The sequence below is a fragment of the Necator americanus genome, chromosome III (genome assembly GCF_031761385.1).
Source record: "Necator americanus strain Aroian chromosome III, whole genome shotgun sequence".
NCBI classification, from domain to species: Eukaryota; Metazoa; Nematoda; class Chromadorea; order Rhabditida; family Ancylostomatidae; genus Necator; species Necator americanus.
Genome location: NC_087373.1, coordinates 22,226,189 through 22,254,144, shown reverse-complemented (window position 1 = coordinate 22,254,144; position 27,956 = coordinate 22,226,189). Strand labels below are relative to the sequence as shown.

Below are 27,956 nucleotides of genomic sequence, written 5' to 3'. Positions count from 1 at the left end.
GAACGTGAATGGCGCTACATATATATATATATATATATATATATATATATATATAATATATATATATATATATATATATATATATATATATATATATATATATATATATAGCGCCATTCACGTTTCTATTATATATATATATATAAAATATAATATAATATAATATAATATAATATATACATATTTCCGTTCACTTCTGTTTCTATTTGTTACAATTCCATCCGTTTAGTACTATGCTTCTCTTAAAAGATGCTTACATCTATTACTTTTTGACCAATCAGGTTTATACGTATTATACGTGCGATCATGTCCCCGTGTTCTCTTGTAACTGCCGCATTTATTGAGCAGGACACTTTCTATCACAGAACTATGGATATGCGAATTTTATAAGTTCATGGATCCAAGTACGTACGTACCACATGGCAAAAAGGGGTTATGTTATCTTTCTGCCTGTGGTTTTCGCGACAAGTGGCTTCTATTGGAGTGTTCACGGTCAGGGTCGTTCAATCGCATTTCATTCATAATGCCAGGTTTGGGGTTTTTGTAGAAAGAGAATTCGGGACCAGCCCGCATCCGCATCGGTCGAAGACTCGAGACCATTTTTGGCCAAAAGAACCCTTCATGCTTCCGAGGTCCCCAAAAATTGAAACTTGACTTGTCTCGAAGAAGAAAAACTCTGATTTGATCACTGGCTGGCTATCGTAACGTTTTGTACAGGCCACACACGAACTTCAAACGATGCTGAATTGAAGTCGAACTCGTTGGCACATCTTAAGCGAATTGATTATCGCAAGTCTCTTATACTTCATCGTTTATCAACTACTTTATTCCAGATCTACTAGTTACGGTGCAAGCCCTAGCGTTACGCGTGTTGGGTTGACATGTTGAGGTTCTCGTGAGATTTTACAAGTTAGTGCTAATCAAGTTACCTTTCTAGCCTGTCTTTGTTTACTTGCTCCATTTATTCAATAGCGCTTCTAAGTGAATTATCTATCTGGCGTGTCACCGCTGCTGCTGTTTGTGATGGTATGGAACACTCACTTCAGTCCGCTATTGTATCCTCTAGTTACCGTCCGGTTTATACGACGGATGATCGCTGGTGATTGATAGCTCTGTTTCTTCCTCTCCTGCTTTCGCATTCTCTGTCCCATACGCTAACGTCTGACGCCATCTCATGCTGTCGACGAATTGTCTCTTATTCTTGCATTAGCCAATGGCAGATGCACCTAATTATATATGAGAAACTTAGAACTACGCCAACAGCACCTCACACTCACGTAATTTACGATCTGCGAGTGCTAGCAGGTTTGAAGGGCATACTCTCGCCCGCTACTCTCTCTCTCCCTCTCTGTCTGTCTCTCTCTCGGTGTCATCCATTGCTGTTCTCCTTGCATTGTTGATTTAGAACGATTATTTTGTCTTTTCTGTTACACTCATGAGGGATTACATTTTTTTTTAAACTGGAATCTGCCCGCTTTTTAATGCTACTGATTAATCTACAAGGACGTAAAGTGCATCGTTCGGCTGAATCTGAAGCGTCTGAATAGGTCGCCTGCCGTTTCATTACTCAACGTAGAGCAATGTTATATCTTACTGAAAAGTTCATAAAAACCAAGTTCCATTTATTACTGAAAAGTTAAATATACAATTCACGTTGTGAAAAATTACACTCTTAAAATTCATTTCTGGCTGACGTTATTTGTTGTCGAACTGATTGTTGTTTCTCGCACTCACTATTTGTGTTAAGGTTCGTAATCATTTCCGAATAGGTTTTTGGTCTAACTATGAATAATCAGGAATGGGGTCCTTTGTGCTTCGAAATGACTTTGTTTTCCACCATTGCACAATCTTATTCTAAAACTATTATTCTGGGATTTCGTCGTTTTATTGCCTCGTACGTATCAAGTGCAAATAGTAGAAAGTAAAGGAGGAGGAATACGGTTGACTCTGCAACAAGGTTCGTGGTGAATGCACTCTCTTGCTTGGGAAATCTTATCTGGGTTCTTTCCTTTTTCTTTTCGAGATTAGTACCGGTGGAGTTTCATGTATAAGATTAGAGACAGTGAATAAATATGGTTGTACAATTTCCACTACAAAAATTCCGCAACGAAACACAATTGGTAAAGAGCTTTTTTTACTGAAGTAAAATCGTTTGTAGAATTGTTTGTGCACAGTTTCAATAGGAAGAGCCAACCATCCGTGCTCGATTCTTCTTCACTCAATTGGAAATCTGATGAATTGACCTATTCATCCAAGCTTTGCACTATACTGTGGATGGGACGGATAATTTTGAATTTGTGTATGCTACACCTGAAATGAAATAGATTGGTCAAAGCAACCAAATTAATGGCGCAAACGATTGCGCTTGAAAGGACGCGTTTCAGCTGCTCGCAGGTTACTGCAAACGTATCGTTGCAGCACAGCTGGTGATTGCTTCAAGTCGAGAGCAGTATTTAGAGGGATCTCCCTTGGAATATCTGTTATTCTTTGAATATTCTAGTAGCTTGACTAACTGTTCTACTTTTACCACTTATTGGGTTGAGAAGTAATCCGTGACCGTTTTTTCGAGCTTAAAAATGTACGTAAAAATAAAAAAGTGTTGGGAAAGTGTAAAAATTCGTAGGGGCTCGATTTTGAGGTTTGATATGTCTGTTTTATCACAAAGAAACAAATGGACAAACGGAGTACACGTTTGCATCACTCGATGTATGGTCCGAAGCGAGAAGGGTTTTGAGAGGAGTAATGTAAACTCCTTTTGTCTTCATGCTTCATAAATGGGGGATTCTTATTTCGAAGACGGCTTACATACCAGTCAGCCAATATTTCTCGATTGTGGAAACATCCATTTTTCTAATTTATCTGTTTTAATTTTAACGAAAAAGTTAATCAACATTATTCTTGTTGCGTACCTCAACACCATCACCATGAGGTTCTTTTCTTGTTTTTCAACCATTTTCTCTTTCATGTTTTTTCTTGTTTTTTTTTTTCAGGGCGTTTTGTGTCTCATTTAATACCTTTATGCACAGAACAAATCTAACAAGAATTTTCGGCAGTTTTACCGTTATTAAATGCAAAAAGCGAAAATGCTCCATTTTGTCTACTTTATTTTCATTATTTTTTGAAACTTCATTTCGCTGATGAAGCAGCAATGAGCATAAATTTTTAAAAAAATCAAGGTGTTGTAAAGCGAGAAGTCTCTATCAAATATTATATACCATTTTACCAATGATGAGGTGGAAGGTGATAGAATGCGTCAGCTTGCTCTGAGCGAGGGTAGCAAGCTTACTTTTTGCAGTGCTTCTGGGAGTTTTGAGGAATCCAAGTTGATTCTACGAACTCTTTTTGCACAGTTATAACGGAAGTGACAATGGAGCATATTTTGTTCCTTGAATTCAAAAAAGGCAGCAACGCAACGGAAAGTGCGAGGATAAAGCTCTAAAGAAACTAGAGGAGTAGTCACGAACAATTGAATGTTGAAAAAGGAACACTGAAGGTTTGCTAGCAAGATGGAAGAAGATAGAGGAAGAATAATTTAGATTCGATGAACCTTGGTATACTCCCTCCCTGGCCGTGCCTGCAACCGTCTTAGTTGTGTTTTGACTCGCTCATTTATGTCACTTTAACCTATGAAATAGAAAGTGTTTTTAAGAGTACTCAAGATTTTTATTAATTAAGGGACCAATTCCTTTGCTTCTTTTCGTGTTGAAAAGATGTAAATCTAAGTCACCAACGTTCTAGCAACTTGTTTTTGTAGTCTATGTTTATTCAAGTGTCGTATGGCAGATGTTTGTAGCCCGCACGTCTGTTGTCTTAAGTGTTACACATATACATACACACGGCGATTAATTTCACTCTTTTCTGCAGTCTGCATTCTTTGAGTAGAAATCTTGTGAATCTCATTATTTTCCGATCTGTTCGGCCACTTGACTGTTGAATGAGGTTAGGTTTTCTCAGTGAATTTGTCAGTTAGTGCACTTTTTTGAATGCTTTCTTTTTTGAAATTAAAATTCCTTAGCAGCTTAAGGAAGCTTAAGTAATTAACTGCATTTTCTTTTCATTTGAAATTCCTGCATAAATAGGCATGGTATACGATCGTCATAAAACTACATATTATATATATATATATATATATATATATATATTTCGGCGCGTGTTGTTTGCTTCTGGACTTGTTTTTATTAGAGAAAGACCTCGAAGTTCTTTTTCAGTTGATTCATTTGTTAGCGACAGCTTTTGATTTGTTCATTTAGTTTCTGTTTCTTCCCAATTTCGCTCTCCCCTTTACGACTTTCATTTTGTTTGGTGATGGTCTTTTCAAGAATACAATGTCTGATCCCTCAGTTTTCTCTTTCTTACGATAACTTTCCCGCTTCGTTCAATAGCGACATCACACTCATTTCTAGAATGAATTTAAACCGTGTGTTTTGGCAAACAACAGCGAGGGGTAACCATTGCACTGCTTTTTGCCTAAACATGACTTTCGTATATGTGGGACGTCTACCTATCAAGATCCTGCTGTGAGCTCCACCTGACCGCCATTTATCGTGTTCACTGACCTGTGGCATATGTACAGTAAGATGGGGATGAACAGTAGACATGTAAAAATAGTAAATGCGTGCTAGAATCTTGTACAAGATGTTCAGTAATGGAGACGGATATAAAGTCAACAAAATATTTATCTTCAAATCTTAGTCCTTTCATTATGCAGACTTCCAATCTGAACGCCGGTTATGTATAAACTGTATTAGCTAAGTATAAGGGAGTAATTCTGTGGTCTCGCTCCCGATAGTTAGTTATCTATCAACACATTAGTCTTAGGATTTGTTCGAGAGAAGTTTATCTGTACAACAACAAGGTTGAGCCTAAGAAAAACGTATTGTCAAACCAATTGGTTATTTGATAGCTTATGTAGCTCTTTTCATGGGTAAGTCGTAGAACCACTCACGAAACACGAAAGAATTGCATAATTCTGAATGACAAGTCTATGTAATAACGAAGGTTAGAGATTTCCAATTGCAGAAGTCCATTGTAGTGCCATGATTTGAATGAGAAACGTAACCAAGGACGAACTGGTTTTTCAGAAAATAGTAATTTGGTAATCTTCAATTTATGCTACTCTGCTTAACATTCATCCCGCTAATTTTGTCGAGAGAGGTATGTCTGGTAGTATTTTTTCTCCTGTGCCAGGCGCTGAATTAGAATTGCCGATGCGGACATGATCAACTAATTAACTGTGAGCTCAACCTCATCGGAGACACGTGCTTTTGATAATTGAATGAGCATGGTGAGAATTATGTTAAGAAAAATTTGGGAGCTTGATTAGATTAAATATCCACTGGTTTTTACTTGGTTTTTCTTTCGCACTACATTCCCATACTTGCTAATCGCTTCAGCAATTCTTCCCTCATTTCTTGACTATTTCTTTGTAGTGAATGTATTGATGGATCCACTGACTTCGTACACTGTGCCCTCGCCGTACGATCAGCAGCTTCCGTCGACATCGTCGGCCAGTTGCAGCGTAGCTCGACCAAATACTCCGCAGACTTCGTATGGGTATGTGATGTATGCTCGAAATTTAGCAGTTTTAAAGGTTTTTCTTTGATGTGATGGTTAAGGAATTAACCTATTTTTCCCCACTAGAACCACTCTGTGGTTAAATATTTTCCTCTGTCATTGGAAAAAAAAATCAGAAGTAGTCAAGCACACGAAAGCTACAGAAAAGCGAAAAAGATGAGCTTCATGCATAGGTGTGATAGCGGGAAGCCAGACCCTCCTCAGGTGAAGAGGGTTTAGCTCATGGGGTGCAGCTCAAGTGAAGGGGGTCCTTTCGCCAACCGACCAAAAGTGAAGGGGGTAATTTCGCCACCCGTTTAATAGTGAAGGTGGTCCTTCTGCCAACCGTTCAAAAGTGAAGGGGGTCAGAGCACCGGCTCCGACTATCGCATCTATGGCTTCATGTAGTGCTTTCGAAACAGGTAACATTTGGAAAGATGTTGATCCATGTATCGATTTTTCCTTTTTTTCTTCAGTAACACAGTTTATCCGTAAAGGTTCAATATTGGCATACATGTGGCCGAGAAGTGGGGTTGTGCCTTCTGATCGTTTCGAAAGTCTCAAACCGTGTTCAATTGAGCTGATTGATATAAGAGTGAGTTTCGACTAGAGCAGCTAAATAGCGAGGATTCGGACCTCTATGGGCTTAGAGGCGTTGGTTTCCGAGGTCGTCTGATTTGGAGACCAGGAGTTCAATACAGCTTGAACTGCAAGACAGTATTTAAGAACCCTATCTCCCAGATTTATCTTCTCTTCGTGAAATTTTTCACTTATCAAAAGTTACCCTTGTCAGTTATCAGCAGTAGCTGAAGAAGCACATTTTCAAATAAGAAGCGAAGAAGTGCGGGTTTCTGCTTCTCTTCCAGTCGCTGCTCCAGAAACAAAGAACAAATATTGCAGACGATCCGCCTTTAATTCTACTCACGCTTCTCCTTTTCGCCCAGCTAACGCAGCAGATGCGGTGCGTCTGCGTGAAACATGCGCGACACGAAATGCACAAACAGCGCAGTGGATGGACAGTCAATACTTGTCGGGTGTCTCAGGTTATCACATGAGCGGGGTGAGTGAACTGAATTGAAGAGATTCTTTAGTATGGCAAAATCTTCGTAGCTACAGTCCAGTCCGTGCTCGATGATGTCGTTGGCAAGTGGCGGAATGTCGGTGGTATCCGGCGTGTCGCAGATATCTCTGGGCAACATGAGTCAGCTCAGCATTTGCACTCAGCTCACCGAAGCTCCCTACCTTCAGGTAAAGAAACTACTTTAAAAAAAACCTTTGAAACTCCATTCTAATCATTTGAGGTTCCTCACTACCAACCAACATCCGGAGCATCGAGTGTTGAGAATATTGACCCTAGCAACATCTATGAGATAAACAGACAAGTGAACACCTTGATAGTCAGCTTGAAACACGATGATCCAGTCAGTTTAAAGAATGACTTGTGCAAATCGGGATCTCGCTAATTACTTTCAGGAGATACGGCGGAAGGCTGCGAACTCAGTTCAAGGCATGGCGCGACAACGATTGCTAGCTATGGTGACTAACCAGGCAACTTTGAGAGAGCTCATTTGCTACTTTCTCCAGTTTGTTCTGGAACACACTATAGAACAGGTGATACTTCCAAGTACTACGATGACAGCAGCCAGAGTTTTTTGAAATTGATGAAATCAGTTCTGAACATCATGGAAACTAGAAGAAACAAAAAAAGACTTACAGAGAGCAGCTTTTCGAAGTCCAAGTATAGGGTTGACGAGTAACTCACGAGAGGTGAGGTGCTCTACTTGTAAGATTTTTGCTTTGCATTGACAGAAAAACGTAAAAAAAGAACTAAAGAAACATGTGAAAAGCATGAAAAAAAAAACCAAGGAAAGCGTAGAAAAAACAATAGAAGACACCGAAGAACTGTCGAACGATGCGAGGAAATGTTGGGACCGGTGTGTGATCCGTTGTCGATTTTGAAGCGCGAAGGGAAACAGTGCGAGGTATCCTTAGCAGTGTAAGCAGTGGTCTTCCACCATACATTGCACTAATCTTTCGATTAGTGTCAGCTTCGAGAACTTTATCGTCTTGATTGAATGCAGATAACAAATGATTTCGGGATTGCTCCATTTTGTACACTTGGCACTCCATTTTGATGATGTGAAAAATACGAACCATTAGAACTTCTTTAAAAAAATTAGCTATAACTTTCAGAAAATATCACATCGCCATTGTTAAGCATAATAAGCTAAGCACATAAGAAACAACTGCAGTACTAGGAACATCTATTTTAGGAGACTTTTTTGTGTCTTTCGCAATGTCAGTCTGAGAAACATGAAAACTGCAGGGCCGATATTCGACAATGCAGCAGTTTCTGATGGTAGAAACGAGTGGTGAAGAACTCAGCAGCTAATCTGCCGTCTTGTCCCATGTTTTTGAATCGGGACGTTTTTTTAAAAGAGACTTCATCAATGATGGAACAGAATTAGAAGAATATGAAAGAATTGTTAAAGAATAAGAATTAGAAGAAATTTAGAAGTGAACGAGGCCTATCCTTGTTCCATTGTTGTGGTCATGCACCACGTTTTCTCTGTGAAGCCGCTGTACTGATCATTTGCCATCTAAACATGGTGATAAGCGAAGTACAGTACAGTACTATTCTACTATTCTATTCTATACTAGCACATGTTCTAATTTTCAAGATGGTGGATATCTTTGATTGGGTGGAAATTTGATGTATATATTCGTTCGATGAGGTGCTGCAAAATCATGGAGAATTAGGGAATTGGGGAATTAGGAAACGCAACAATCCCTGTTTCAGAAGTGGAAGAACTATCATTCGATTGGAATATAGATGCCAAGCTCTCAGATATAGCGCCTAACCTTCCCCTAACTTGTTTTTCTCATAAAGATAGATAGTTCTAAAATGACTAATTTTAATTTCTGGACATTACAGCCATTACAGCATACAATTTATTGCAACTAATCGACTATCTAATTGCGCCTGCGCAATTAGATAGTCGATTAGTTACAATAAATTGTACATAAAATATGTAGTTGCAATAAATTGTACATAAAACTACATAGTAGAGCTGTAATGCCCAGAAATTAAAATTAGTCATTTTAGAACTATCTATCTTTATGAGAAAAACAAGTTAGGGGAAGGTTAGGCGCTATATCTCGCATCCTCTAGCGCGTACAGAAAGCTTCTTCTGGAATGCTCGAGAAATGATAAAGGGATGTACTTCTCAATGAGACCTCCACCTAGTTACACTTATTAGGGCGCATACATAGTCCTTGGCCTCTGCTCAAGGTTGACAAGATGTTAAAGTCTTGTGCTGCTTTCCGCGAATGTAACAACATCGTTGGTGAACCCGAGATGGGCCAAGGGGCACCTTAATGGTGCTAATACGATCTCGGCAAGAGTCTAATCGACTGTTCTTCGTATGATATTAAAGACGGCAAAGTTCAATAGAAATGCTCCCACTACAACCGCTTGTTTCTTATTCCAGTTTCCACTTTGAACGGTGAAATAAATTCTCTTATTGTTCGAATTGCAGCAGTTGTTGGTAGGTTTACGTCATCGAATAGGCAAACGAACTTTCCTGTATTATCAAGTAGGCATACGAACTTTCCTGGTACTCCATCAGCGCGGAGCGCGTTGAGAAGACGGCTTCGATGAGGACGGCCGAAGGGGGCTTTGAGGTCTAGAAATTCTAGACCTCAAATTGCATCGTTTGCGATTACCACTGCCACATTTCGATCACTGTCTTGATGAGAACACCCGGTCAATCGTAGATTGGTCAGAACGAAAGCCAGCTCGCTCGTCGCGCGTTATTTGTTCGAGATGTTTGACAAGATGGTCTTGAATGATCCGCTCCAAAACCTCGTACATAACACGCAGCAATGAGATTCCTCGATAGTTCCTAGGACTCGTGATGGAGCCTTTTACTTTATGGAGGAGAGCTAATAGGGAAAATAGGTTTCCTTCCGTCAATACATGTTGAACGAATGATTTTCGTCATTTATCCAATCACAGACGGGAGAAGAGATTTCAGCATTTCTGCACTAATTCCATCATCTCCACCAGACTTCCCATTTTTATCTTTGAATAGAGACAGGAACCTCTGACTCGGTTCCTCGCTAGCTTTATATGTTTATATGTTGGTCTATGAACATGCTCGAGTTCAGGAGCTGTTGGCGCTTGCCAATTCATCAGATCGTTTAATTGATCCCTCCAGATTGGTAGGGTTACTTCACTGGCAGCCGCCTTAGTGATAGCGTTGATGACTGGGAACATCTTCTAATATTGTCGTTGTACTGTTTTGATAAAGCAGACTTTCCATGGGTTCCTACCCCCAGTTGCCTTTGATCTCAATTGCTTCAAACTCTTTCGGTGTTGACGTCAGTTCCTTTCTTACGGTGTTATTGCAGTTGATGACGCAACTTCCATCTTTTTCTGGTTCAGATGACCTGTGGTACATATGCTGCATACAGAGTTATACGGGTATTTTGTCTCTGCAGATTCGAAGGCAACTTATTCCTCGGCGTCAGAACGTTTCCCTTGCAGCACCCTAAATCATCTGTATCACCTGCGCTCCCGTTCTTCATCGATTTGCTTGAGCGGGCACCAGTAATACTTCCATTTGTCCCCATTGTGCGCGAGTGTTGCCCAGTCGCATTTCTTCTAGCGAGGGACTCCAAGGGCGTCGTATTTTTCTTTGAAGATCTTCGTAAAGAGGTCTGATCATCGGGTCGGCGGTCTTCCTGGGGTGATGTAGCGTGGTATCCAGTCGCTAACGGCTCTGGTCCAGCGATTGTTGTTGAAAAGCATCACGTGTCCGGCTTACCTAATTTTGCTCTCTTTTGCATATGCGGCAACGTCTCTCATCTTCGATCGGTGACGTAGTAGTGAACTTCGAATCCCTTCCTTCATTTGCGTAAATCGGGTTTCTCCTAGCATCACCCTTTCGTTCTATGACGCTGATCGCATTTTCCTCCTGCTTACGAAACGCCATAGCTGGAGCATCCGGATATATTCGTTCCGTTGAGCGTGAATGGGGCATGAGAAACCCATCCGTTCCTCATAAACATCGTCTTGTCTAGGTTCAGCTGAAGACACCTTTTTACACGTTTCATCGAAATCGGTGTGATGAGGAGAGTAGAATTCTTATAAAATATGAATCTTAATAAATCCACTTTTGTAGAATGAAACCCAAAAATGATCCTAAAAAATCCCATTTCACATTGCGTTTCAGCAATATTAGAATCGACTGCTGAGTTTCGAAAAGGTTTACAGGAAATGTACCAGAGGTTTACTAATTTTTAGAATATCACACAATTGATGCAGTCGATTTTCAACATCCTTAACTGCCGCATATGTTTCGTAGTGATCCAAGATCGGTACATACAGCAGATTCTAGTTCACATCATAGCCAAATATTTAATGTGAGTTATCCATTTAGTGTTTCATGTTGAGGGTCATAGGCACAAAATGATGAGATATATCGTTTCAGCCCCGACCACCCATTCACCGCCTGGTCTGTTATCGCCTTCACTGCCATTCTACGGAAGAAGGATTTGCGGGCTTTCCGGCGGATGTGTCGGTGAGAGATACATTTCTTTCATTTTGTTCAAACATATAAATATTCTCTCTACACATAGGGTAACTGCGAACTTGAGGGGGTTTGAAGAGAACCTCTATATAGACGAAATGAGAAACGTTTAGCGAAACATTTTATGCACCTGGAAGGAAAACATCATCAATTTTTTCACTTTTTGATATTCTACCCAATTAAAGTACGCGATTTAGCAGTAGAACAGCAGTCTGTAATATGAAAGGTTATGTGTCTCCTTGATTTACAATCTTGAGAGGGAGAAGTTCTATGTGCATGATCCATTTCATGAACGAGCTAATAGTTTGCAGTAGCCGCGGATTTATGTTGAGAATCTCTTATTGTCTACCATTACAGCAATACCAAAAGTTCAAGTGTTTATTTTAAGGAAGTCTAGGTTTGCATCCGTTCTTTCCATTATAATGGGAAAGCTACAACGCGACTCTCGATGACAATAGTCGATAGTTTTTGTTTTTGCGCTGAGTGCAACAGACATAAATTTAAGGATTATTCGATTTATAGGATTGGTTGCAAAAATAAATCTGGGTTTGTAATGTTTCTTGGGGTATTCGTCCCACTGCTTTACTAAAGTGATTTTTGGTGTTGTCGTTGTCAAAATTCCTACTTTTTGACCCAGTTTTTATTGCTGTATTCAGAGAAAGTCTTGCGTTAATTTTCCAGTTTTCGCAGAGGCACCGATGCGACACTTGCCACATACGCGCTTGATTTCATTACCCGACTTGTCAACTCTTGGTTCTTCAATGTTTTTGCACTAGGAAACTAGTAAAAAGCGCGTAGTGTAGGACTTGATTTAGAAGTAGGCTGAGCCTTATTGCTAAATTTCAACACACATCAAAGAAAAAAGAACAAAGTAAGGTAGAGATAATATAGTTCTATTCATTAGCTGAACTTTAATGAGTTAAACAGAGTTAGCAACAACTGAAAAGAATGCCGAGGAGATTGTGCAACAGTCGCACGATCTCCACGCTCTCCTGTATACTTTCGCTCTGTCGCCGCGGTTTCTCCCTAACTTTCCCCGGTTCTGGATTCTACCCGCTGGTGGATAGTTTGAAAACATCCGATGGATAGAAACTCACATAGCTCTAGAGAGCAACAATAGAAGAGAGCATGCAAGACTGGGAGCTTCTAAATTTGTTCATCTCCGAAATTTGCTGCTGGTAGAAGAAAAGAAGACGCAACTATGTCGTCAATAGTAATCTCGGAATCACAGTATGTTTTTTCTTGAAAGTCGCATAACCCGAGTTGTTCTCTATATCGGATGGAGATACAATTAGAATTATTTTTTCGACTTAGCAAAGTTGCAGAGTTGACGTATTTGTAAATAATGTAAAGTAGCACTTTTCTTTTTAGTTTCAGCGTCTTCGTTCACGAGAGAAACGATTTTATGCTCTAAAAGAAAAATTGTTCTTTGACTGGTGTGATTCGGATATACTTATATATACTTCGAACTTACGATATATACGATATACGATATCATCTAATTGTGCATGGAAATTTCAGGCAGAAAAAAAAAACCGGAGCTTGCGTAGAGATGTTACTTATTAGAACATGACCCCTTTTTTACCTTCACAGTAAATTACTTTCATGGAATTACTCTTCTAGGGAATTGATTTAAGTAAAAACTATATCTCTATTTAGTAAGATGGAGAGAACAATTTTTCACAATTAATTTCGTTTTCATAATTTCATATTTTAAATTTCAATGTAAGTATAGTATTTCTCTATCAATATTTTCTATCGAATTTCTTCATACATTTTCCGTGTCACCTGGAGCAGGTATGTTGAGATAGTTTTCACTCAGCGAGCTTTGCCGAAGTTTCAAGATGAGTAGCTGAGCTCCGGTCGACGAAATTTTCTACCCGTTAGCCACTGTAATTTTAAAGGCATTATAACTATGTGTATGCGAGTGTTACAACCAGAAACCAAAATATTGAGGACTATTTTTGGTGACTTAGTATTTAACAGTTTTCGCTGATAAAAGTTGTTTTTTTTTCTCTCAATTCTTATGGTGGACTCGAGACAAGAGTTTTCAAACATTGGAGATGCTAATGAGACAAAAAAAAGTACTCATTGAACAAAATATTACAAGGTAATAAAGTCCATAGAACCATTCTTTTTTCATTACATCCAAATAGTTGAAACTGGGTAACCCGAATAACTGCGTATGTGTATTTTATTGGACCTTCTTGTTCGTGTGAGTAGGCCATGAGTTCCACGGAACTCCTTGTACACTCGTTGAGCTTCCAACAATGGTTTTCGGTATTTTTTTTGCCAACCTTCTGAAAAAGAAAAAAGGACATTGGGCTGGATTTGATGGTAATGCTGATGCTTCTCATTCAACAAAGTGTGTGTCCATCTAGTGACGCACGTAAAGTAGTGATTTTTTTAAAAGAAAGTTTTCGGAATGTATGACCAACTTATGACAAGATCACATACATCTACCGTCAGTAATTTCTATAAATACTGTTGTGGCTTTGGTTTCTTAATGGCAGTTTGCTCTGGAATACCAGCTATCTTTTGCAAGAACAGAGCGTTTTCAATTCATTCGTTAGCCTGCCTGATAGAACCAAATTTTATCTATTACCCTAGAAATAGAAATAAAGGGGTGTGTGTAGTGTAACGGTTAGAGTTTCGGCTTCCTGCTCGGTTGATCCGCCCTAGTGCTCACCAATCCTTTTAATCCCTCTGGGGTCGATAAATTAGTACCAGACTTATCTGGGAGGATAAAAACACTGACTTGACACATCTGCTAGTCACCACAAGTCATTGTATAGGCCAGTTACACGTGAACGTGGGGGGCCCATCCCAAGCGGACTGAGTAACGCCAGAAACTTTATCCTTTATTTCCTTCTTTTTTTTTTTAGAAACGATTACTTTGTGCGCCAGTTGATGATAATACTCGCCTCTACCTCGTCCTCACATAAGTCCTTGATTATTGACTCGATTCGTATGCTCATCACCCGAAATTTGCCGCTCAAGGTGAATATTTACTTCCAAGCAACCTTTTTTTTTGTTTGTTTTTGCTTTCGGCTCATTTACTAGATGCTTTCACTCTGTGGGAGTAGTTCAGAAGAGAATTCTTTAGGACTTCTTCGTGCGTAGTAAAGGCATGGAGAAGTTGCTTGAGTTTATGACATGCGAGCATGAGGAGAAGGTTCTGCGGTCGAGCGCCACAACATTGCTCACGCTAATCTCGACGGAGTCGGCTAAATATGGAATAGAATTTGTGCGTTTGGAGGGAGTGCAAGTGAGTTTGCCGGCGATGCATGCTTTGCCCGTACTTTGCCCGTACATAGGAAATACGGACGACTTTTTTTTTCCAGATTTTTGGAAATCTGCTTTCGCATGGATCGACAATGCTTCTGCATGAAATTTTACACTGTTTAGCTGCTGTCGGAGATTTGAGGGAAGCTCTCGAAACTCAGGTGAACAGAATCGCTTGCCTAAGTTTAAGTCGCTAGAACGCGATCAAGCCACAGTCGTGGCCCAACGTCCGCAATCCATGTAATGTGACTCAAATACACAGCAGAAGCTTCCCGTCTTAAACAACGCAGATGTGTTGATAATTGTCATCATTCTACAACCAGTAATAAGTTGCATCGTTGGGGATAGCAAGCAAGGGCGTTTCACCTTCTGGATTACTGGGGATGGGGGAAATGAGCGTGATCACACTCCTTTTCGTGAGCTGCACTCCTATCTTTATCTATTTGCGGGATGATCACGTTTTCGTGGTACGCTACCTTTAGCTGTAGCACTATGTAAATCAATAATGGACGAGTATGCGATGATATTCATAGTACAACAAAATGAAACTTGCGGGGATTTATTTATTTATTCACATACACCAATGGTGCACCAGAAAAGAAGGATAAAAAATGGGGCACACTTTGTCTGAGTCAGAAAATCTTACAAGAGAAAGAAACTCACAAACTGTACTAAAACCGGAACCCAATTTATTGTCAGAGGAAACTGGCGCTCTCTTTTTGAGGCGGAAAACAAGTCAAACATGCCAAAACATGTCATTCTTCTACTCCAGAAGGTGAAGAATCCTCTTATGACATCTACTCCTCCATCCAGAGCGCTTATCATTGGTCCAGTTATCAATACATCAGGATTCGGACAGCCAAATTACGCAAGACATAAGGAGCACTTTGGAACTAGAGCCGAATCTGACGGGGGACCTTAAGCAAAAGGGTTCACCAACTTTCGTGATCCTCAAACGACTGACCACCACAATCTAAACAGTCAAGACAGTGAAGACCAAACCTGTCAAAAGATGCGGAATTTAGTAAGAGGAAGTGATTCAGAAGTAATCGAGAGAGGAGATAATATGACGGAACAAATTGAAGAGAGATTTAACCACAAGATATCAGTACCAGCAAATGAGCTACAATGAGCGGAATAGACTTCATATGTCGGAAGAAGGGAAAGAGGTGCCTCGCAGTAAGCTGTAAAAGATAACTATAGCAGAAACAGTATAATAAATGGAGAAATGTAAAAGACAACTAAGAGGTATGCATGCGGTTAGACATCAATATTGAAACACCGGTTTATGTCAACTTTCTTCAAATTCGTCCTGAATGTGCTACTATATTCGGCTTTAACAACATCACGCAGTAAGAGCTCTAATCATCTAGTAGTTCTATAGAAAAAGTTATCGAACATCAGGGCAAAGTTTGTATGCTGTATTTTAGCGTAATGTAAATTGAAACCAACAGTTCTTTCACTAGCAGGTTTGAAGCAACAATACTCGCTGGGCGCCAACCTGGTTTCGTTTCTGAGGACTTGAAAACAGAAAATTAGGTCGGCGTGTATACGACCGTTCCTTAAGCTGCTCATACCTAATTTTTTGAGACGATCCTTGTAGCTAGTCGCCGTTAAGTCTGCTGACGTCCTTCTGAATAACAAGGGTAAAAGTCTCTTGCACCTTTTCAAGCTTTGTTATATGTTTTTTCTTTGAAGGGCTGCAAATATGAGAGCCATATTCAAGATGAGGTAGGACGAACGATTTGTATAGACGGGTGAGAATAGTTGGATTAGAGGTGGGGGCAATGCGGAATTGCCGAAAAAGGAGCATGCTTTTCTTACAATAAGATCAATATGTTCTGTGAATATGTTGTTAAGAGGTTATCATCCACAAAAATTCCTAAGTCTCTTATGAGTTTACAAACTTTAAGAGTTTGTCCATTCATACTATACTCAGCCACATTCCCCTTACCTACATGCATAACCAGAGATTTGTCGTAGTTAATGCGCAGATCCCATTTGGAAGCCCAGTCAGACATTTTAGCCAGTGATGTCTGAAGTGCGCTGCGTACTTCGAGGTAGTTTTCATCATCGTGTATGCCGTAAATCTTAATGTCATGTACATTTGGACACTAACGTGAGAAGAAGTTCTGAACACATTAGGTAGGTTGATAGTATAGATGAGAAACTAGAGAGGGGAGAGGACTCCTCCTTGTGGAACTCCACTTCTGCAATGGAATTTGGCAGAGTGTTTGTTTCCAACTTTGACTGTCGTACTTCTCATGTTAAGATACGAGATCATCCAATCTATAACATGACCCCGTAACTCGAGGTACTTAAGCTTCGCAATTAATTTAGATTGACATACTTTATTCAAGGTTTTTGATAGGTCAACGTATATTATGCCTATCGATTTACCTTGATTGCAAGCTAAGGACGAGTCAAAAATACAAATATCAATTAGGTTAGTAGATGTGGAAGCTCCTGCGATGATCCCATGTTGTTGAGTAGGAATCAGATTGAACTTCTTTAGCCAAGACAGTAGTTCATTCCTGATTTCCATAATTTTGACTGGCGTAATAAACTAGTAGGACGGTAATTGCTCAGGAGATTAGTACCTGGGGATTTAGGAATCGCCGTAACCATGGTGGTTTTCCACACCTCCGGAACTTCACCTAATAGCATTGAGATGTTAAAGATGTGGGCTAGAGGACAAAGAGAACAACATAAAGTGGCAGCACACTCCTTATATACAATTGGTGGGATTCCATCATACGTTTCACTAACCGACGGTTTAAGAGACTTAAGGTATTTGCAGATATCTGAAGGATGGAAAAATATGACACTGCACTGCTTTTTATAGGAGCAATGCCAACAATTTCTGGAATGTTATTACTGCAATCTGAAGAAAAGACGCTTTCAAAATGCAGGGCTAGGGCATTACCTTTATCAGCATCTCTGATATAAGTAACTCCTGTTTGATCCACAAGACCAGGAAGTGTTCCATTGTCTTTCATTTTATGCCTCAAGTACAAATAGAAGGGCTTCATGGATTCGCTGTGCACTAAGCGGCGCTCTCGATAAGAAAGATATCATTTCATGTGGAAGTTAATGTCAGAACATACTTTCTTGTATAACGGGTTTGTAAAGGACAGTCTAACTCCTCAAAAAGGCATTACCTTTGAGAGATTAAGGCTTTCAGTTGAGATGGAAGATTCAAAAAAAAAGCGCGAGGAAATCGGAAAGGAACAAATTTTGCAAGACCCTGCAGAATCTGAGATAAATGTCCGAATACGAGTATTGATCAAATAGAGTAATCCAGTTAATGCCAGAAAAATAATTGTTCAAAGAAGAGAAATCAGCCGCGGAAAAATCAGGCATCGGAATTTTCGGAGCTGACATAGATACAGGTGTTTCGAAATGGGCAATAGCGTGGTCGGGTGAGGCTAGGAGCGGAAGAAGTGGGTGGGCAGATTCACATTTTACACGAACCCAGCACTGGTGAAGAAATCCAGGAAAAGTGATGAAGATGAGTTGAAAGCTATGGAGTTAGTCCAATCTACACGCTGATTGAGGTCGCCAAGAATAGTAGATAATTCACAACCGTAAGATCGCCAAAGACGTCTACAAGTTCTTCAACATCACCAGCAGAACTATTCGAAGGACAATATACGAGTATAAAACGAAGTTGTGACAAATTATTCAGCGCACAAAATTTCAGCGGAGAGTAAGTCAGCTTTCAGATCGTTGTCAGGAATGATTTGGGCCCTAATAAAAGCCTCGACGAAGAACGCACATGCCATCTCCTCATGGATAGATACGAAGATATACATTATAGGGCAGGTTGCCAACGAGCTCAGAGTCGGAGATTTTAGTGGTTGACCAAGTTTCAGCAACGAGATCCGGTTTGTACAAGCAGAGAAACATTTATAAGTGGTGATAAGATTGCAAGGAGAATCCTCACTGCATTACTTCTTTGTGAATGTCGCTACATTGATCACTATGAGAAGCATTTCTGTGTATGAGCTTTCTCGGTCGACTTTCTTTGGTGGTTCTTTGCGACTCGTTTCCTTATGGAATTATTCTGAACAAATTACTATCTTTTTATTGATTTCCTTGAGCTGTAGCCAAGATTGGTATTGATCGCCTTTATTAAACAGCGGCTAACGTTTTGGCGTTATCGCCTTCTTCAGAGCCTGCAAAGTTCAAAGCCATTAGTGATTTATCCCCTCAAGCGCCTCATCACCCTACCGAAAGCATCCAAACGGTAGGCAAACTCAAACAGCAACACATTGGCTAGTACTTACCTCATTAGCTAGACTTATTAACGTAGCAGACCACCACGTACTACAACGAGTCATAAGGGTTTTTTAAACGATCAATAACAATCTTGGCTACAGCTCAAGGAAATCAATAAAAAACTTCGTTTCAACATGCCGAGATTCAAAGACAGTCGAACATGGGCAATACTCAAATTACTATCATTATACTGCAGTATCAAGCTCACGGTAGTGAGCGGGTGTAGTGTAGCGGTTAGAAGTTCCGCTTCCTGCACGATCGATCGGAGGTTCGAATGCTCCCCAGTGCTCACCAAGCCTTTCATCCCTCCGGGGTGGATAAATTGGTACCAGACTTGTCTGGGAGGATAAAAAAACACTGACTTGACACATCGGCTAACCACCGCAAGTTATTGTATAGGCCAGTTACACGTTCCTAAACCTCAAACGATTCTGAATTGAAGTGAACGTGGGGGCGCATTCCAAGCGGATTGATTAACGCCAGAAACTTTATCTAACTTTGACTTTATCAAACTCACTAATCTAAGGAATAGCTGTGATGATGTAATCCTTTGACACCTCATTTTCGAAGTTACTATCAAGATTGTTAACTGCTATGGGGCATTTAATGGCTAGTTACCAGTTTGACCTTCCTAGTTCTTCAGTTACCACATTTATTGACTAACCCGTTCTTAATTTGCTTGACTTCTTTTTTAAGCAAATTTACAACTGCCGACAAAGAATTTGGGTCATCGACACTCCTTTTTTTCTGAAATGAATAAACCGATAGAAACCCATAATAATCCATATAAATGGTACTTGGATATTTCTCTTCACAACTCAATTCTTTTTGGAAGTAAGGAACAAATCACTCCAAATAAACTTTCCAATTGTATGCATTCATTCAGCGAATAAAACAAGGACATTACTGCTGTAAACAGGCATAAACTTAGGTGTTAAGACATGATACAGATTGTTTTCAGGACATCACTAACACCATGATTTCTGTTCTACAGCTTATGGGTGCTCACGATCCTATTTTAGTCAACCATGGTACTGCTTTCTTATTGAACGCGTCGGCAAACAATGCGCGGAATAAGGTGAGAATTAGTGAAGCTGAATGATATGCCGTACCATAACCTACAGGAGAAATGTCTTTTTGAAATCCTTTGCTTTGTTCTTTTGTTTTTATCACTGAAATAATTGAGCAGGAAGGGTTTTGCCTATAAACTTTAGTTCCAAATTTGGAATCAAATTCTTCAAGCATTAAAGCTTGATTTTGTATTGCTTTATATGTAGGCACTGATGGTGGCCGAACGCGCTCCGGACACATTGCTCAGTGTGCTTAATCACCGTAACAACTACCTCACTATTCCAATTCCAAATGTTCGTCAACTGATCACGTCGATCACGGATAACGTCCTCATTTGTCTAGCTAACCTCACACGGAACCAAGATGAGTGTGGAAGGAACGCGTGCATACAGGTTGGTGATGCTAATTTTTAAAAATTGAGTGCATCGTTGAGATTAAAGGCATCATCCCACGAATCTGGGGTGGTACGGGTTTCAGCCGGATAATGCCTATACGGGGCCGTAGATTGTGGGGAAAAGGGTGGTTCTGTTCCCCACAATTTTTCCCTGTATCAGTGTAAATGGACGATTCCGAACGCTGTTTATTACGACGGTTTCTGTTAGAATGCACAACCTTTGCGCCCGGCCCCCGCCTGCAGATACTTCGAAAACCCATTCGGCCGAATCGTAGGCAGGGCTGGGCGCAAAGGTTGCGCATTGCCAGAGAAGTCGTCGTAAGAAACAGCGTTACGCGGTCGTCCGTTTACACTGATACAGGAAGAGATGGACGGGACCACCTTCTTCGCCACAATCTTAATATATACTCTCGTATATTCTTCCATAAAAATGTGTCGAAAGTAACTGTGACCTAGTTGGTAACTCTATTTACATTATGTTCATTCTGTGCCAAGCGAAGCGCCTATATGTTTTTTTTTTAATTAAATTGGAAACACTTTATGTCAACAATTTCGTTGTGAATAATTTTTTCCTCATATGATCAGTTCCTGAAGTTAACCATTTAGTTCGCATGGGATTATTGACTGCACTGATTTTGTACACCTTTCGTCCTAGCTGCGGTAAAATGTTAGTTGTAGGGGCTATCGTGTGCGCTGGTATCAAATATGTTAGTCAGATTAAGCTTTAGTTCTGATTATACACCCGTTTAGTTGTTTTCATCAATTTTTTTTCCCGGAGCTCAGTGTAATACTGTCAGTGGTAATGTCACTGCCTACGTTGAGTGCAGCAGCCGCTTTGCGCAAGTGTACTTCCAGTTTTAAGTAGAATCGAAGCCCTCTTGAAACGACAAACAGCTGAACTAATCTTTATCTCGAGGAGTATTGCGTCTTCTGGGTCGAGAGACCTTTTAAAAAGACTTACAGTTACAAGGGGATCCCGAACACCAGGAAATAGCCAGTTTTTAGATTGCTAGAAAAGCAGATTCGGCTAAGACACTGCTCAACGTTTTAGCGAGCGGAAGCGTAGAATGCCAAAATCGGGCACTGATGGTTATTTTCAAGTAGGTTTTTGCTCATTCTTGTACATCGTTTGATCACACCAGAAGACCAAGTTCTCCTTTTTTGACAAGATGAAAACTTTATTTTAGTGCAAACCTGTGTACACCCGAGTACAAGTTGTTCTTCCTGGACACTGTGGATGACTATAACCAGTCCAATTTGGTCACTTTCATTCTTCGTCTCCTGTGGAATAACTTCGGCCAATTTGTGAGTTCGTTCTCAATTTTTTGTAATATATTGTTTTTGGTCCAGCCCCAATAGTAATGGAAAAGTACGTAATGTACGTATTTTTTAAGCACTGATCGACAACTAAAGTGTGTCGATGTGTTCAAGCATCCGAGTTCGTAATTAAGCTGGTGCAGGCGCTAGTGCCTTTATTTCGGCCTTCTAAGAATATAGTCGTCTGTTTGAAATGCAAAGAAAACATCAAAAATTTGCTTAAAAATATGTGTTATTACGAGACTGCGATATTTATTTATCACCACAACACGTAGTACTGCGACTATCAGTTCATCTGATTCCTTATTTACGTGAACAGCACACTCATTAATTAATTGATTAATCACCTTTAATGGCTCAAAAAAATAGCAATAATAATAGCGGTAACTCAGAAATGTATGGCAAGTGAAGAAGAGGAAAAAAAACTGGAAAGATAAGAATGGGTAGCATATATGATGTGATGGTATATAGTTGGGTCAAGATGACATGAAGTACGGTGCAGTTGCGTGTGCGACTTCGCTCGAAACGGCACAGTGGAGATGGCGGTTGGAGTCGACTTGGACCCATGGCGAACTGCAACGATGAGCGGTGATAGCAGGGTTCCTCCTCGATGGTAACCGTTTCGCCCCACCGCGCCATTTCGAGCGGAACCGCTTACGCAACTACACCGTGCTTCATGTCGTTTTGACCTTACTGTATGTAGTGTAAAATTCCTGAAAAAAAAGAGACTTATCTTGTCAGGGAAAAAGGAGTTCCTTTGTGTCTTCTCTGTCAGAAAATTAGATGATGCCGAGCGCATTCGTACCTCACTTAAAAGTGAATATATCTTTTAAAATATCCTAATGCATGCCGCTTCGCCTGCTGAGAAGTCAATAATTTCCAGAACAACTATCCGGAGATTGAAAGAGCTCACCGCCGCAAGCAAATAGACCGGGTCCTACGACTTTTGGTGCTGCTGTCGAAAAGCGAAGACCTGCTCGAGCAGATTGCTGCAATATTCAGGTTTGTTAGCGTTTTTATTTACCAGTAAATCCAGAAGAAGTCAAGTTGTTTCTTAGGGATCACAATCCTCTACCACTATTGCGACCATTTCGCACTAATGACTTCTCTGCGCACCACGACTTACTGGAATTTTTAGACGCGTTGAGTAGCGTTCCAAAGAGGTAGGGGGTTTTTTTTAAAGATGAATTCCAACCATTTGCGCTTTTTCTCTTGCACCATCTTACCTCAGAAATTAGAAGATACGTTCACTTGCAGGTTTGGTTTAGTACACAAATGGCTATCTAATCCGGAATCACATCAAATCCTTCACTACTATTGTCAGTTCCAAATGGATCCTAAGCTCAGTAAGTCATGTCAATCCTTTACAGCAGCAGAGGGAATTTGTTTAATCAGCTTAGAAAAAAAAGTTAACTTTCAATTTAAAACGTTCTGCTTAGTTTGTGAGAATCACGAACTTCTGACTTCTTTTCTTAGATTTGGGCTCTTATTGTCAAGAACATTTATTTGCTGGGCGTACATGCAATAATCGGAGCCGATGCTCACCTCCCTCCTCTCACGTTTGAACAGTTGGCGGAGGGGCACCATTTATTTCTGGACGGATGGCGAAAGGAGCCCTTTCACTTTTCAACTCCTGGGAAGGGATCGTTATCACTTATGCTGTACCCATGAGCTAGACCCTCTTCACCTGAGGAGGGTCCGGTTCCTCACCTTTTTCCCAGAATGTTGCTGGTTATTCCGTTTTCATTCTGGGAAAGGGAAATCAGCATTTACAACAGTAGACAGTTTTCCGTTACTCACACCGAGCACAAAAATATTGTAAGGCTTCTGTGCAGGTTATCAAAATCATAAAACACTTTTCTGTCTAACAAATTAAGATGGCCCAATTTTTTAAACCCATTTAAGTATTTTGGAAAAGAGAACCTGCTAGATGACAGAGAACGCGCTTATCCTTTGCTTCAAAACTAGCCCGCGCTGTTATTGTACGCTATCTTACCAAATGCTCTGTTTAGTGAGCCACGCCAGGAATATTATGAGTCGACTTCATCAGGGAAAAGTGGAGGATATGCAGACGTGATCAGAATTTTTGTTGCGCTCTGTAAGAGCTGTTTTTTCCTTAAATTCCCGAAAATTGGCTTCTATTTTATATTTGTATTCCATTCAAAATTCTAAGGTTCTCTTAAAATTTCCTTTCCGGGACTACTATTGCTTTTTTATCTCATGTTACATTATTAGTGCAACTACATGACATCTTGAACCTTTACGGGTGCTCAAATTCACTTTCTGTTGTACGTCGTCATGTTTTATTTCCTGTACATATAACTTCCAGATCTTTCTTTCATCAGGTTCATCTCGCTCAGAGCACTTCTGGATGTGTTATCCAGTAGTTCACAGTCGGGTTACCACCTGCATAAATTCGTATTCGTATCTCCATTGCATTATGTCAAACGCCTGTGATCTTATGACTTTTTTTTTGCTAGAAAGAATTAATTAATGAAGCTAATTTCCTTTGAAATTCTTTCATTCTGGTTGCGACACTTACTCCGTTGTTTTGTTAGTCAAGCAGTGAAACACTTCCTATTTAAGTGCACAAGGACACGAAAAGGAAAATTTCTAGTGTTTTTCACGTCCTCCATGTAGAATTGATTGGAATTCAGATTGATTGATCGTCCAGGTTGGAAATACAGATGCGTTGTTTGCTCAATGTAATTGTCGTACGTTCTGTTTAAATGGAAGAAAAGGCCAACGATTAAGTGAGAAAGAAACACCTTCGAGTCTATGAATCGAGAAGTTTTGGGAACATATCATCTATTTGTATGTCGTCAGAAAGCCACAATTTCATTTGTTCGGAAATTTTGGAAACGAAGGTTGGTTACCATACTAAACCAATTCTTACAAGTATACTGGCATGTTATCAGAACTTGCAGTCTTCTGAAATGTATGCATGTAGCAGATTATTGAGAAGATGGAATTTTGGTAACTGAGGATTGTTTGCAAACATGCTCAATAGTGTAAATAATCCAACAAAGAAAATAAAGAAACAGCTGTACACATTCATAACGTCTCGAGGCAAAGAAGGAAAGAAAAATTGAAAGACGGTGTTCGCTAACACGAATATGAAAAAGAATTAGGCGTATATGAAAACACAATCTTCTTGCGTCCACATCGAGTGAGCAGCTGAAAATCAATGAGGTCTTCTCAGTAGCCAATTCAAGTAAAGCCTACTGATAGGCTGTTGAGGGAACCGGAGCGTGTAGATGGGTGGCGCGTTCTAAAATGGGAACAAACTTTTCTCACGTCGTTTTCAACGTCGGTTCAGGAAAAATGAACGAGGTCAAGCTTATATTCGTTATTTACACCCCGACCTCAATATATATTTGAGTACAGAGATGGACCCAACTTATTTTGTGACCTAACCTATTTTGTGACATGCTGCCTTTAAGGTAGATATTTAGGAGAACAGCAGTATTGGCAATAATGAAATATAAAAAAATGATTAGTGTGATATTGATGAAAAATGTTTCAGAATTAAAACACAGTTATTTGTTGGCTATGTGGTTCATGTTAAGAAATTGTATTGGGCTTAGATGCAGTAAAAGAAATTGCTATACTGGTTAGGCAATTCTATGTCATTGTGGGATTAGAGTTAAAAATCCTGTTTAGTCTTTACTTCCCTCCCTGAAAACCACCTCTTGTCCTATATTCGCAAATGAAGGGCTCACAAACGATCGAAAACAAAATATCATGCAAATGCTCACGTTTGAGTCAAAATTTCTAATGAAGGAGTTACGGCAGTGATGAAAATAAAAGTTTTTTTCTTTATCTTGCACCAATGTTGAAAAAAGAACTTAGAAGAAGGACTCGAAGAAAATGTGCAGAGGTACGCTGATGGAATCATGAGTGATTACTGAGAGCTTCGCACGAGGTCTTGTATTAGCAATTATGGAGTGTAGAACTCTGAGAAGTCAATATTAGCCGAAAATTAGTTGATTAGATTACTATTTGCTTTGCGGCGAAACAAATGTACTTTTTCAATCTATAGCAACATTCCTTCCTAATATTTTTGTTTTTAATATTTCTTTCTTGCATAAATCTTTTACATTTGAGGAAGAAGTCCTGAACGATTTTTTCATCAATGCGAAAGACGCGCCAAAAAATGAAAGGTATTTCCAAAAGGTGCACACTATTCGCGTAGAGTCCTATTCTGGTTTTTTTTTAATTTTATTGATTCTTTTTTTTTTCAGATCTTTGAACTGTTGTGTCAAGTTGCCTAATTGGAGCGGTGCCAATTCCGCTTTTTTTGCAACTAATCGAAGTGGGGAACGGTAAAGAGGGTCCCGGCGGATTCTCCGCGAATGCCTCCGAGACATGACGTGCCTAGTGGATATGCCGGCGGATATGCGATCATACCTCGAAGAGGTCACGCTCTAGTCGTTCATGAAGACGCAGACAACCGTCTTAGATGTTCTTCTAGCCACAGAGACGCAGAAAACTGCGGACTTACAAGAAAATATGCAAAGAAAGAGTGGAATGAGCTGTCGAAATTACCGAATAAGTCAAAGAATAATAGTGTTAGATAGAAGTACATGTGATTTTGAATGGTGTTCTAATAAAGAAAGGGAGTGAGTTTGTCTTTATATCACCTTCAGAAAGTCTAGAAATCTTACGAAATTTGAACTCTTTTTCTTCCTGTAAGCTCCAAGAAATCTGAGATACTGAAGGTCCCTCTGTCCAGAAATGAATTAGGCTACAAAAAAGCTCGGGAGTTACAGATTAACGATAATCCTCATTACCGTTATTTTTGAAACCTGGAATGTTCCGTTCTAACGAAAATTTTTATGCACGTAATTTGAAGCTATTAGATACATCTTTATCTCATATTTCACGTGAGGATTTCTCTTGCTTCTGATACGATCACTAAATTGAGTAAATTATATCCTAGCCGGTGATGCAGCGTATGATTAGCGGTAGGTAAGAAGAGTCAGCTATTTAGATGCTAACAAAAGTGAATCTCTTTAGAACACGCACCACCGCTAATTGCTCTGACGAGACATGACCGGGACATGCTCGAAATTCCGCCAGGACCCTCTTTACATGCACCCAATCGAGGTTGTAAGACCGTTGAAGCTGCTTCTGAGGTTTGTGTTGTGCATGGAAGGCAACCCATGAGAAACAAAAAAATCTGAAAAGAAACAAAAAAAAAGTCTTCAAGAAAGAGAAACAAAAAAGGATGAAAAGAGCAAGCAATAAAAGGGAATAAGAGGCATCGAAAAATTGTTGAAGAATGTGAGGAAGTTATTGGAAACGATAGGAAGAACAGAAATGGAGGGAATATGTTCATTAGTTTGCAGCAGCTTTTTGTTTTCAAAAAAAAAAAGGGAATTTTCTCTCAGCCCGCTCAGTTGGGCCTACCGAACTGTGTGATTCGTCTTCGAGGTCAAGTTTTTGAACACGAAGTACAGTTGCTATTTTCAAGCATTGTTCCTCTTACATATGTACATGGGGCTGCGTACATGCCTGACTGTTACCTGCAAGCGGTGGCCGTGCTTTAACTAAACGCAATCAGGCGTTTGAGTGTACGCGTTGGGAACGTACGAGCTATATAACCTCCACTGTTATACATCGCAAAAAGGTGCTGTCGTCCAGCACCATGCCAGAGCCCATACTCTAAGAGGTGGAATGCCTGCGGGAAACATGGAATCTTTGGCGACAAAGATCCGTGCCGTAACACTGAACCTGCCGGTAGCTGTCAAGTGAGCTCCAACAATCCGCTCTATGCAGACATCTGCGATGCTTGTACCGTTTGCTGCATTGCAGGAAACACACATCAGGGATCAACCTCTCATCGATACCGACAACTACACCTTCTACTGCGACGATGCTGATGAGAAGAAAGTAGGAGGCTGCGCAATAGTTATCAGGAACGATTATAACAACCTGATGGAGTTCGGATCAACGTCGTCAAGGTGCGCCTTTATACGATTGTGGGATCGCAGAGGACTCAAACTCTGGATCGTAAGTGCTCATGCATCTACGGAGACCGCAAAGGGCCAAAACAAGGACTCGTTTTATGATGAACTCAATACGTTGATATCCAAGATACCAAGCCAGCAGGCGGCAATATTCGGAATTGACGCGAACGCAATGATGGGTTCTGAACAACAATCCGATGCGCTTGGAAAATGGTCTTATCCCATGGAACAGACATCGGACAACGGAAATCGTCTGATAGACCTTTGCAAGCAGACGAATCTCATCATTGCATGCACATTTAAGAGGAATCATCGACGTCATCAGCTTACGTGGGGCAAGGGACAAACCCCATTAACGTCAGAAGAGCAGCGAAAGCGGAAGATGCCAACTCCTAAGCTTTAGCTCGATTACATTCTGACGAAGAAAATACCTTTGTCAGATATTCGAATATCTAGAGCTGTCTGGGACGTCGCATTCCATTCCGACCA

The 27,956-nt window shown here is 40.1% G+C and overlaps 2 protein-coding genes across 4 annotated transcripts; both read left to right on the top strand.

Moving 5' to 3' along the window:
* Positions 1-419: 419 nt before the first annotated feature.
* On the top strand, positions 420-23,572 carry RB195_010496 (uncharacterized protein; the record flags this gene model as incomplete). Of its 2 annotated transcripts, XM_064191534.1 has the most annotated exons (19): positions 420-492; positions 5,430-5,553; positions 6,454-6,613; positions 6,670-6,801; positions 6,855-6,974; positions 7,027-7,164; positions 10,862-10,980; positions 11,049-11,138; positions 14,033-14,147; positions 14,254-14,415; positions 14,492-14,593; positions 19,675-19,791; positions 19,991-20,176; positions 21,184-21,278; positions 21,366-21,483; positions 22,379-22,497; positions 22,554-22,658; positions 22,753-22,841; positions 23,508-23,572. In XM_064191534.1, the coding sequence occupies 19 exons, from the start codon at positions 420-422 to the stop codon at positions 23,570-23,572; spliced, it is 2,229 nt and encodes a 742-aa protein (XP_064049117.1). The 2 variants fall into 2 exon arrangements, with proteins under 2 accessions (XP_064049117.1, XP_013290556.2); XM_013435102.2 differs by lacking the exon at positions 420-492 and having other exon boundaries at positions 5,441-5,553.
* Positions 23,573-23,988: 416 nt separating this feature from the next.
* RB195_010495 (uncharacterized protein) lies at positions 23,989-27,870 on the top strand (the record flags this gene model as incomplete). Of its 2 annotated transcripts, XM_064191532.1 has the most annotated exons (4): positions 23,989-24,060; positions 24,170-24,248; positions 26,515-26,633; positions 27,277-27,870. In XM_064191532.1, the coding sequence occupies 4 exons, from the start codon at positions 23,989-23,991 to the stop codon at positions 27,868-27,870; spliced, it is 864 nt and encodes a 287-aa protein (XP_064049115.1). The 2 variants fall into 2 exon arrangements, with proteins under 2 accessions (XP_064049115.1, XP_064049116.1); XM_064191533.1 differs by lacking the exons at positions 23,989-24,060; positions 24,170-24,248; positions 26,515-26,633 and having other exon boundaries at positions 27,271-27,870.
* Between the last annotated feature and the right edge of the window lie 86 nt (positions 27,871-27,956).